The 12,823-nt window shown below is 44.9% G+C and overlaps 1 protein-coding gene across 3 annotated transcripts in view; it reads left to right on the forward strand.

Annotated features, from left to right (window-relative positions):
• Positions 1 to 12,823, forward strand: part of LRRC71 (leucine rich repeat containing 71) — a 42,684-nt gene that overhangs the window by 16,803 nt on the left and 13,058 nt on the right. For all 3 annotated transcript variants that reach the window (XM_030187516.1, XM_030187515.1, XM_030187518.1), the window contains 7 exons: positions 1,829 to 1,904; positions 2,444 to 2,518; positions 4,304 to 4,372; positions 4,839 to 4,998; positions 7,374 to 7,457; positions 7,594 to 7,683; positions 8,018 to 8,155. In XM_030187516.1, coding sequence (XP_030043376.1) covers positions 1,829 to 1,904; positions 2,444 to 2,518; positions 4,304 to 4,372; positions 4,839 to 4,998; positions 7,374 to 7,457; positions 7,594 to 7,683; positions 8,018 to 8,155 — 692 coding nt within the window. The remainder of the gene's footprint in view (positions 1 to 1,828; positions 1,905 to 2,443; positions 2,519 to 4,303; positions 4,373 to 4,838; positions 4,999 to 7,373; positions 7,458 to 7,593; positions 7,684 to 8,017; positions 8,156 to 12,823) is intronic.

Raw genomic sequence — 12,823 nt, forward strand, 5'->3', positions numbered from 1 at the left:
TAACTCTCTGATATCCTTTAAACTTATTCTGTGATTTTTCTTTATTTTGGTAGAAAGTGAATAGCATAAACGCAGCCAGTACAATTGGTGACGCAACGTTTTTTTGGGGGTGCTATTTTTGCGCTGTCTCCCATCTGTTGGCAGAGGGAAGATTATATATATTTTTTTGTTAAATTTTATATTTGGTATCCTTTGTTTTAGTTGTTGAAAAATGTGTAATTTTGTTACACCCTAACAATCGCAAGGTACGGATAGCTAGAGGTAATCCCCGGAGACGTCCGGAAGGAGAAGGGATCCCAGTCCGTTTTGTCCCCTTATTGTCTCAAAGATTTGTAAGTAAATTATCGCGTTTCAGTTTTCTATCAGAAAATATATTTTTTATTTGAGCTCTTAATTGCTACTCTATGTTCCTGACCGTGCTTTCTTGTTCTGCTCCGAGTCCTTGCATTGCAGAAGCTACAAATCTTTATAATTGGAAAATAAAAAGGCGCAGGATTGCTAAAGAGAATCCCTTCTATGTGGCCACAGAAGGCTTTCTTTACATCCTTTGTTTTTTAATTTTGATTTCAATTTAATTGTAGTTGTAGCATCTTTCTTTTAAAAACATTTCTTTCCTTCTGGAAGGGAATATCCCTGAGAGGAGCATTGATCAATTTTCCTTTGTGTTACACTGCACGGCTAGGCATAAATAATTATAGGTGTCGGTCATGTTTATTAGCAACATTCCTCTGTAAATAGCTTTGTTTTCAGTTAAAAACTGCTTAACTCTTTCTTTTGTGAGCATTCTAGCACTGCTGATAGAATTGCCTTTTATCTACTTTTCTCCCCAAAACGCAGCCAGTACACATCTATCTTGGAGTTTCAAAGAGAGAAAGTTCATGCCATCCAATTTTAGGTATCAAAGGTATGAACTGCGCCTCCCCCCTTTTGAAACTCTGAATGATGTTACGTTTGCTACCTAGCTATCTCACCAACTCACAGAATGTATGAATTACAGGCCTTGTACAAGGATCTCTTACTTTGCTTTACCGATGTGGGTATTTTTATCAGAACAGTTCCATACTTCCCTAAAGTAGCGTCGTCTTTCCGTGTAAATCAGGTTCTCGTACTTTCTTCCTCAGGGAAGAGTAGTCTTATTCGTTGCATTTGCCGGATGTGCTTTGCGTTCTCCCGAGTAACCAATGAATTTAGAAGGTCGGATAGATTTTGTTCTTTTCAGAAGAGAGAGAAAAGGTAACGCAGCTTCCAAGCTACTATTGCTCATTGGCTCAAGAACGTGATTTTTTTTTTTTTTTTCAGCCTATATTCTGAAGGGGAATCAACCTTGAGGATTAAAGCACTTTCCACCAATGGGGCGGCAGCTTCTTAGGCGGAGTCGCGTGCGATAGCATCAGTTCACGTTTACAGAGAAGCGATGCGGTCGGCACTTCGTATGTTTGCACAGCACTATAGATTGGATGTGGGTGCAGAAACGGAAGTATTACCAGACCAGTTCACAACCTACGGAATAACCCATAGGTTGTGTACTGGTGCGGTAGGACGAAAGGAAATTAGCAAGTAAATCGGGGCTTTAAAGGAGCTGTGGTTTTTAAGGGCCGAAATAAGAGACAGTGGAACTCGAGCCAGCTATACAGTCTCGGTGGGTGGCACTTTAGTAAAAGGCATTCTTAGACATGTAATTCCAAAGCGTATTAAGCAGGATACTGGGCTAGATGAACCATAGGTCTGACCCAGTATGGCTGTTCTTATCTTGAATTCTCTCTCGCTGGCTAAATTCTGAACATATTTTTTCTGTTGACAGAAGTGCCTCTTTGTTTTCTTCCCACAGGCTGGAAAATTGATGAGAAAATGATGGATGTATTTAGCAAGTGTTTGCCAGCATCACAAACTCTCCATAGCATCAAGTAAGTCTCCCATATTAAAGGTTTCTCTCGGGGCTGTCCTCCTTTTCTGGCTCCTTAGGCGCCCCATTTACTTGTCAGGTGAAGGATGAGGCCCTTTGTCAGTGCAGGCCACAAAACTCCCATTTTCCCCAGGAGTGTGTTTAAATATGCCTCTCGTAGCAGCATTGTGTGGGGATTCCATCTTTTCCCATCCCTGTTCTTGGATATAATTCAATGAAAACCAAGTGTTGGAAACAAACACTATAAACCCGTGTTCCCCATAAACCTGCCCGATTCTCTAGCTATCTGTAAAAAGTATATACATGTTACATTGTATTTCTCATGGAAAACTATGGTATTTATGCCTTCCTTACTCTGTTTGAACGTCTCGAGAGGAACAGCACACCATAGGAATACCAACAAGTACGCTTAACGCTGTGCGGCCACCAGCCGGGACCCTAGGAGCGGACAGTCAGAAGGCAGGATTTTCCCAGTTGATGTTGCACTGCTGTCCACCTCCCTTGTTAAGGTTGAAAAGATTTTTTTTTTTGTCCTTTTAGCCTCTGGAATGTCGGTCTGACGGACAACACGTTTGAATTGTTGACAGATACCCTACTACACTGTCCTAATCTCAAGTAAGTAGAACGAGAGAACCTGTTTCAGTTCACGGCAAACAAAATGGGCTTTGGGTCGAGTTGGTTTTGCTTCTTCGTACAGCCCACGTTGCGCTATCGCTGTTACCTCTTGTCGCTAGGACAAATGCTGCAGTGATATGCCAGCGAAAGAGTAGGTTGACACTTACCAAGTGCCGCTCTTTAGCTGACCAGTAGGGATCACCGTTAACATCAGTACGTCACTCAACCCTCCTCAAGGAGCACAGCAGCACATCGGGAACACAACCTTAGTCTTAAGGTACGGTTGGGCTTTCTGGACAGGTAGAGGGCCACGGATGAATCGACCAGGCAGAGTCAAAATTTGAGGGAAGCAATGAAAAGTGTTTTATAAATACAGTTGTACTAATCTTTTTATTACTAATTGTATGTATTAAACTTTTTTTTTTAATGACATTTGTGATCCTATGGAGGTTCTTATTGACAGTCTTCTGGTGATATGTCCAACTTCAGCGTGTGGATAATGTTGTTAGTTTGGAACTAACATAGGAAGACTGGTATTCATATACTGAAATGATCATTTTTAATGATTTTACATGTAGCATGTACCATTGTATCTGCACGCTATTGATTTTTAATTTCTGTTTTTAGACCCTCCCCCCCCTCCCCCCCCATGACGCAGGCAATTGCCGAAACACGTGCCGTGTTGGGTGTCTTCAATAAAATTGCCTTCCTAACATTTTGACTCTGCCTGGTTGTCTCAGCTGTGGCACTGTACACCGCTTCTGTTTCACGTTTTCTTTGTGTTGCTGTTTCTTTCCGCTCGCCTTCTGGACAGCCAGCCAGTTTGGCATGTCGTGCGAGTTGCTGTGTGCTTACAGTAAAACTTTTTACCCTTTCCCGAGTGGAGGAAGGGTCTAACGGTTAGCGCAGCAGAGTTTTGATTCCCAACTCGCGTAACCCTGCATTGCCCCAGGTATAAAAACTTGAGCCCTCTAGGGAGAAAGTACCTGCTGTGTACGTCCAGTAGTGCTATAGAAATGAGTAGCTGTAGTACTTTGCCCTTCTCTGATCTAAACTGCATCAGTGACATAATGCAAGACAAGGTGAGAAACAGTTGACAGAGTTTAATGTGGAAAGAAGCGACTGCTACAGAAAATGCTCTTATATTAGTTTGTCACTTACACAAGCACCTACTTATTAAGCTGCAAAAAAGTACAAGAAGTCCCTGCACTAGAGAGCTTGCATGCCTGAGGCGGATGGAGTAACTCACCAGACAGTGTGGGATTTGAACCCTGATCTCCTGGTTTCTAATTAAGTAATGTAGCGGCTAACGGAGCATGTATGTGGCCCAGCGGCATGAGTAATTATCAGCCGGACAGCTAGTTAAGACCGCTCCAGTCACGTCTATCTTCCATCACATTTACAGTATAGCTTTGTTCTCGAGCCGCACAAGGATAATTTTTACCAACATTCTCCCTTCAACGGATACACTTAAAATTGAGGAAATTGGGCAAAAGTGAATCCAGGTTCACTGATACAGGTCTTAGCAGGGAACACAAAGACAAATAAGTACCTTTTCATACACACATGACCCACAACTTTGGCTCCAAATTCATTTAAGTAAGATGTGTTACTATTCCATCAAATTGTGCTGAAACCATCATGAAAAAAAGCTGCTTTGTTGGCATGTTTGTTTCAAGGGGGAATAGGTGAGGGGGCTAAAACAGGAAGGTCTCTTGGAATTTGCTTGTGTGTATGAATCCTTTATCCACAAAATGCAACGCTGTGTTCTGCTTTTCCTTCCAGAACCCTAGTGCTGGATGGAAATCCACTGCCCCAACAGACTTATTTCAAACTGTTTTCCGAGGACAGCACGTAAGTGTCATATTTTTTTATTTGGGCATTGAGAAACCGGCTATTTGTAGCATGGGGAGAATGAATGACCGTACTGTGCTTAGGGGCTGGAAACAATCCTCTCCTTGCCTGTCCCAAGTTGCGCGACTTCTCTCGTGCGCTTCATTCCCCGGCCCATCACGCCATATCATCGAGATATCGGAACAGGTTGGTTTTTCTCCTTTTCCTTTTATGACGTGCTTTAATTTTAGCTTAGCCGGAAGAAAGAAGTCTGACGGAAATATCTGATCTGCCGGTACTGACCGACGTGATCTGTAAACGCAAGCCGCCCACCTAATTTGTCTTATTACTTATCTCCCGTGCATGTGGGCCCCGGCTATAGCAGCAGTATCAAAGATCTAATACAAGGCCCAAGAGTAAATGAAATGTTAAAACAATTAAGGGCAAGAATAAAAAAGTAATCAATGTTATCTGCTCCTTTCTACAGGTTGGCTCACGTAACCCTCCGCAATAACAAAATTGACAACGAAGGCGTCTGGTTCCTGGCACAGGCTCTGCTGGAATTGCAGCTGGCGAGCAAACATTTGGTGTCCCTCAATCTCAGCTACAACCACATCTCAGATACGGGAGCGAGTTACCTCGCTGAGGTGAGGAGGGGGTTCAAGAAAAGGCCTCTTAATACGAGTGGAGAAGCCACCCGTATAATAAGCTGAGAGAGTGTTTAGAGGCAGACCTCTTAAAATCTGCAAAATGGAGAAAATTTGCTCTTAACCTGTTAATTACATTAATTCTATTAGACCTGTCCACAACATGTGGCTTATGCTCATCAATCCAGTAGATTGAGACAGAGACTAAAGATGAATGTGCTTTGCCCTATAAGGGCATCACATAGCCATAGGTTTTTTTCAGTATGTTGAATGACAAAAGCAATAGAAATTCAGTTAATTTATAAAGGCAATCAATAGAAATCAAAGAAAATAAGGAACCCTTTTTTTATTGGAGTTAATACATTTCTTGCTAGCTTTTGAAGGTTGCAATGTTCACCGGTAAGAATTTGCTGGGACATTTTCTAAACTTGGGGAAGGTTGACTTAAAATTAAATAGGTAACCTCAGGGAGTTTAAAGTTATTCTGCTCACTTATTTTTACTTTTATTGCATTTGTACCTCACATTATCTCACCTATTTGCAGGCTCAATGTGGCTTACAGAGTGTTATGACATAGTCGTGACAAGATCGTGTATAGAATCAGTATTAAGCAGAAGATGTATGAAGGAGGTATATTTGGGTGGTGATTTGGGTTCTTTGTGTAGGCTGCTTTGAAGAGATGTCTTCAAAGATTTGCGAAAGTTGATTAGATTTCCATGGTTTTCAGGGCTGTGGGTAGCGCGTTCCATAGCTGCGTACTTCCGTACGAGAAGGTAGCGGCGTATGCCTGCTTATATTTAAGCCCTTTACAGCCGGGGAAGTTCAGATTGAGGAATTTGCGGGCTGATGTTTAACACGTAGAGCGGGGGCATCTGCGTGAACGATTTTGTGTACGGTCGTGCAGATCTTAAACTCGACGCGTTCCTGGAGAGGGAGCCGGTGAAGTTTCTCTCGAGGGTTTTGCACTTTTTGTATTTGGATTTGTAATAGTTTTTTTAATAGTCTGTTCTTTGCAGCCAGCCTACATACAGTAGTCCAGATGACTTATTACCATTGACTGTACCAGGGTATGGAAAATGTTTGTGGGGAAGAAAGGTTTGACTGTTGAGTTTCCACATCAAAAAAAAACATATTTTTTTGTTGTGTTCTTCACGCGGGTATAGAGTGTGAGGTTTCGATCGACGGCGACTCCAAGAATCTTCCAAACTTTCTGAGTCTTGGAGGGCGTAGCTCTAAGATAATAGGATCTTTGGATCATGGCAGATCATCTTGACTTCCTACTTAGTAGCGAAACCTGGATCCACGATTCCAGTCGGTTAATGTTGTGGTTTTCTTTGACTACTGATCTGGCATTAGCGTAACCCATTTGTATGAATTGGCAGCGAAGGTTCGGCGCGTTTTGTTGCCTATCCGCGGATATTAGGTTTTTCGTTGTCGTCTTTGTCTTTTTGGGGTAGGCATGTTACGTGCTTAAGTAGTTTTGTGGCTTGTAAATAGCGGGGCTGCAAAGGAGTTAGGTTTTGGGGGGGTTTTAGCACGTAAAGTCTTACAGCTGTTCGGCTTCAGTACTTTGCGTGTCAAAGACATTCCTGTATGTTTTTATGGCACGTTGACAAAGCAAATTGGCTCGGACATTACCAACTTTATTATTTATACCATTTAGTGTAATTAGATTATTAGAGCGGTGGTTTAGATTTATTCGCTTGAATATGCTTAAAGCACTTTTAAGTGTTTTTGACTAGGAGTAGTGTGATGATGGTTTAGAAGTGACTAGTCTGGCTGCAAGGTGACTGGTCACGTCTGTTTATATTCATAATTTTACATGATTTGTGTGTGTATATGCTTTTATTTAGTGGTGATTTATCTGTACCTTGTATTTAATTATATACCTCTGAGAGATCCCCTGAGCTCCAAAAATTGTTTGGTTTTTTTTTTTGGATTTATTTTAAAGGCTCAAAAGCCTCTTTATAGGCACCCCTCACTGAACTGGGTCCTAGTTTCAAACCGGCCCAGGAACTTCCCTCTGGAAGGAATCCAGGAGCCGCATAGTTTGTCACAATCTGCCGGAGACAGGGAAATACCGACGACTTACGGCTGCACGTTGTTTTATAGGGCAGAGCGCTCAAATCTTTAGTTTCTGTATACGCTAGTCGAAGAGCATAACCTAGAAGTTTTAGACCGGGCCGGCGGACGCTAAGGACATGTGAAATTTAGGCCTTTTGGGCGGTAGCGTCTCGACGGGGTTTAGAATAGCATTTGTGTAAGCGGTACAGAGCGGGAGGGTTTGTTAGATATTTGCATATGTAAGATACTGCCTTTCCTTTTACTATTCCACTCTCTAACTTTGTATTTTTGGGATTCTTTGCGCCAGTTCAGGTGTTGCGGATGAACCGTTCACTACTGTACCTTTCCTTGTCGCACAATGAAATCGGAGACGAAGGAGCGCTCTACTTGGCTGAGGTCTGTTCCGTGTAGGGTTTTTTAAAGCTGCTAAATTGTGTTTTGAAATGAAAACGGTGTGGGTCAAAAGGTGAGGCTCTGTATAAGGGCAGGCAATTAATATGTAATATTATTTTTTTTAAACGCTTTGTTTCAGATCCTCGGTTATTTTGCTTTAACCACCCAAGAAGTTGTGGAAAGGAGGTACCTTTTACTGAATAAGGAGTCACTGGAACATTCCCGCTTGGTGAGGCTCCTTCTTTGGGGAAGGCACGGGAAGAGTGAGAGTAAGCAGTCTTGTAGTACTTGCTCCGCAAGCTTTAGGCTAAATTTTTAGGGCTGAACTTTTTACCTTGGCTTTCCGGATGCGGCATCTCGCATCGGAGCAATCCTCCCTCACAGCTAACGTAACATCGCCGTAAAGTTGAGCGGCTCACGTCAGCCACTAGCGGGAGTTAAAACGTTTAGCCCACCGGAGTCGATATTGAGTTAACGACAGAAGGAACTTTGTCAACTTAATAGTATTGGATTATGTTATAAGACTTGAGGGCTAAGTGTTGTTGTTTTTTTTTTCTCGACAGCCTTCTCCCATTCGGATTATAGAGGGAAAAGTAGAGCATCCTCAACAGCTTCCGAGTTGCATCGGCGTAGAGAAAGCGGAAAAGGGTCCGGCGACCAAGTCCATCAAGAGCGCATCGAAGAAGAAAGAGAAGAGGGAGGTAAGTCGCCGGTCGGTGTAGCTGTGAACCGGGGGCGTAGGTGCTACGGGGGCATATTTGGGGTTAGCGAGGCCCGGGGCTAGTAGAATCACACAAACACAGACAAGGTAAAAGAGACATACCGGCAAATCCCAGACCGGAAGTACAAGGCGGAGGCGACCGGAGCGAGCGGGAGAGGAATTCAGTCCAAACTTCACCTGCGCTTAGCCACAGTCGGTCAAGAGTGGAGTCGGCGACTGGACTTACCTGAGAGGAAACGGCGGCTGGCCGGCGAAGAGCAGGTATGTCTAGGAAAACACACACACTGGGGTTGCAGGCACACAGGAAGTAGTAGAAAAAAACAAAACAAGCTGGGTCTGGGCGGGCAGCGAACAGAGTCCTGCTTGTTTCCTGCTTTATTCCTCTAAGCCACAATTAGGAAATAGCAGAGCAGCACCGGAACAAGTGTCACGAAAGGCAACTCCTCCGAGGACCTGTGTCGCAAGGCGAAGTAGAGACTTTCTCAGGCGACCCTCGGGGGGAGGAATGCTGGCTTCGGCCTAACCCCCGGTAAGCCTTTTCTCAGCCGAGAGGTGCGCAGCTGTACCATCGGCCGCCTTTCAGGTACTGCGGAGGAGTTGCAGGTCATCTGAATACGATTTCAGCCTTCTCCGGGGTGACTCCCGGGTCCGCTCCGACGCACTCAGGGCCTCCGCCGGAGGTGCATTTTCCTCTTCACATCTATTTTGTCCTAGTTACTACTTAGGCTCCAGTACACTTTTTCTTGATGGCACAGTCCCTTCCTAATTTCTTCTCCATCTTAAACCACCGTACACTGCAAGAACACTTTGCCCACCCTCCTCTGTATTGATCATCTCAGCATGTATTTTTTTTTTTTCCCTTTTCCTTTTTCTTGGCTCTTAATCTTAAACATTTCCTTCCTTGTATTCATTCATGTGCTTTCTATGTGAGTAAATCTCACCTTTGTTGCTGCGGTTGTACTTCTTCTCTTCTCTGTACTCTTAATCCTTTTTCTGCTCTCGGCTGGGGCCATAAATCCTGGTCCTCCACATCAGCTGTTGTCCTATTTGTGCAGGTCAGCCTATCTGCAATGTAACTTCTGTTCCTCTCCTTCCCCCTCCTTACCTGCCTTTGTCTTGGGATCTGGAACGCCTGCTCTGTCTAAAGAAAAGTGTCCTACAGCCATGACCTCTTTATCACTTGTAGTGTCCATCTGCTTGCCATAACTGAAATTTTTCTTTACCCTGAAGACTCTGCTTGAGTTGTGGCCCAATGTTCTCTCCTGTACTCCTCACCTGGTTGGCTGAAGGGGTGGTGTCTGGCTACTACTTTCACCCTCTTGTAGATTTGAACCTCCTCTTCCACCTCAGTTTCACTGTTTTTTTTCCTGTTTTTTTGCTGACTTAGACTCCTGGCTTTCCTTGTTTCTTGAACCTTTGTCTTCCTCATTCTTGGGGTTTTGAACATTCATGCTAATGATCCCTCTGCTACTTATGCTTCTCACTTTCTTGCTTTAATATCCTGTTTCAGTCTTCAACTGTGCTCCACTGCCTCCACTCTACTCAGCAGAATGGCCACTGTCTTGATCTTATCCTTTTCTCTAAACTGCTGAGTGTCCAGTTTCTGTGCCTTAAATCTTCCCCTCTGACTATGAGTTGATGACCTTCACACTTAAAAAAACCCTCCTCCAATCCTGTGCAGTCTTAAGCAAGTACTCTTATACACACACATACACTTATATATATATATACACACACACACACACTTACCAACACACATACCCACACACACACACACACACATACTTATACACATACACACTTACCCACACACACACTTTTACACACATACATACACACACACACTTATATACACACTTACCCACTTTTACACACACACATACATACACACTTACATACACTTATACACACACATACATACACACATACACACTTTACACACACACACACACTTATACACACATACATGCACATATACACACACATACACACTTACACACACACTTATACACATACACTTACACACACAGACATATAGACATATACACACACACACTTACACATACACACTTACACACACACACATATACAACACACATACATACACACACACACATATATACACACATACATACACACACATACACACTTATACACACACACTTACATACACACACACACTTATACACAACACACACATATACAACATACACACACACACACTTATACACACACACACTTACACACATACATACACACTTACACACACTTATACACACACACACACATATATACACACATACATACACACACATACACACTTATACACACACTTACATACACACACACACTTATACACAACACACACATATACAACATACACACACACACACACTTATACACACAGACATACATACACACACACACTTATACACACACAGACAGACATATACACACACACACACACACACACACACACATACATACACACTTAAATACACATACACACTTACACACAGTTATACACACACAGACATACACACACACTTATACACAACACACACATACAACATACATACACACACACTTATACACACACATACACACTTATACACAACACACACTTACACACACACACACACACAGACACAGACATATACACACACAGACATACACACACACACTTATACACAACACACACATACACACACACACTTATACACACACCCAGACATACACACACACACACACTTATATACACACACTAAGTGGCGAGTACTCGCTTCGTAGGCCACTTAGGTATGTGAGTGAAGCGAGTACTCGCTTCGCAGGCCACTTAGGCTTCAATCACACACGCAGTGGCCTGCGAAGCGAGTACTCGCTTCACTCACATACCTCAGTGGCCTACGAAGCGAGTACTCGCTTCACTCACATACCTCAGTGGCCTACGAAGCGAGTACTCGCTTCAATCACACACGCAGTGGCCTGCGAAGCGAGTACTCGCTTCACTCATACACTCAGTGGCCTGCGAAGCGAGTACTCGCTTCACTCACACACGCAGTGGCCTGCGAAGCGAGTACTCGCTTCACTCACACACGCAGTGGCCTGCGAAGCGAGTACTCGCTTCACTCACATACCTCAGTGGCCTGCGAAGCGAGTACTCGCTTCACTCACATACCTCAGTGGCCTACGAAGCGAGTACTCGCTTCAATCACACACGCAGTGGACTGCGAAGCGAGTACTCGCTTCAATCACACACGCAGTGGCCTGCGAAGCGAGTACTCGCTTCACTCACACACGCAGTGGCCTGCGAAGCGAGTACTCGCTTCACTCACATACCTCAGTGGCCTACGAAGCGAGTACTCGCTTCACTCACATACCTCAGTGGCCTACGAAGCGAGTACTCGCTTCACTCACATACCTCAGTGGCCTACGAAGCGAGTACTCGCTTCACTCACATACCTCAGTGGCCTACGAAGCGAGTACTCGCTTCACTCATACACTAAGTGGCCTGCGAAGCGAGTACTCGCTTCACTCACATACCTCAGTGGCCTGCGAAGCGAGTACTCGCTTCAATCACACACGCAGTGGCCTGCGAAGCGAGTACTCGCTTCACTCACATACCTCAGTGGCCTGCGAAGCGAGTACTCGCTTCACTCACATACCTCAGTGGCCTGCGAAGCGAGTACTCGCTTCACTCACACACGCAGTGGCCTGCGAAGCGAGTACTCGCTTCACTCATACACTAAGTGGCCTGCGAAGCGAGTACTCGCTTCACTCACATACCTCAGTGGCCTGCGAAGCGAGTACTCGCTTCACTCACATACCTCAGTGGCCTGCGAAGCGAGTACTCGCTTCAATCACACACGCAGTGGCCTGCGAAGCGAGTACTCGCTTCACTCACATACCTCAGTGGCCTGCGAAGCGAGTACTCGCTTCACTCACATACCTCAGTGGCCTACGAAGCGAGTACTCGCTTCACTCACACACGCAGTGGCCTGCGAAGCGAGTACTCGCTTCACTCACATACCTCAGTGGCCTGCGAAGCGAGTACTCGCTTCACTCACACACGCAGTGGCCTACGAAGCGAGTACTCGCTTCACTCACATACCTCAGTGGCCTGCGAAGCGAGTACTCGCTTCACTCACATACCTCAGTGGCCTGCGAAGCGAGTACTCGCTTCACTCACACACGCAGTGGCCTACGAAGCGAGTACTCGCTTCACTCACATACCTCAGTGGCCTGCGAAGCGAGTACTCGCTTCACTCACATACCTCAGTGGCCTACGAAGCGAGTACTCGCTTCACTCACACACGCAGTGGCCTACGAAGCGAGTACTCGCTTCAATCACACACGCAGTGGCCTGCGAAGCGAGTACTCGCTTCACTCACATACCCCAGTGGCCTGCGAAGCGAGTACTCGCTTCACTCACATACCTCAGTGGCCTACGAAGCGAGTACTCGCTTCACTCACACACGCAGTGGCCTGCGAAGCGAGTACTCGCTTCACTCACATACCTCAGTGGCCTGCGAAGCGAGTACTCGCTTCACTCACATACCTCAGTGGCCTGCGAAGCGAGTACTCGCTTCACTCACATACCTCAGTGGCCTGCGAAGCGAGTACTCGCTTCACTCACATACCTCAGTGG

The sequence above is a fragment of the Microcaecilia unicolor genome, chromosome 14 (genome assembly GCF_901765095.1).
Source record: "Microcaecilia unicolor chromosome 14, aMicUni1.1, whole genome shotgun sequence".
NCBI lineage: Eukaryota > Metazoa > Chordata > Amphibia > Gymnophiona > Siphonopidae > Microcaecilia > Microcaecilia unicolor.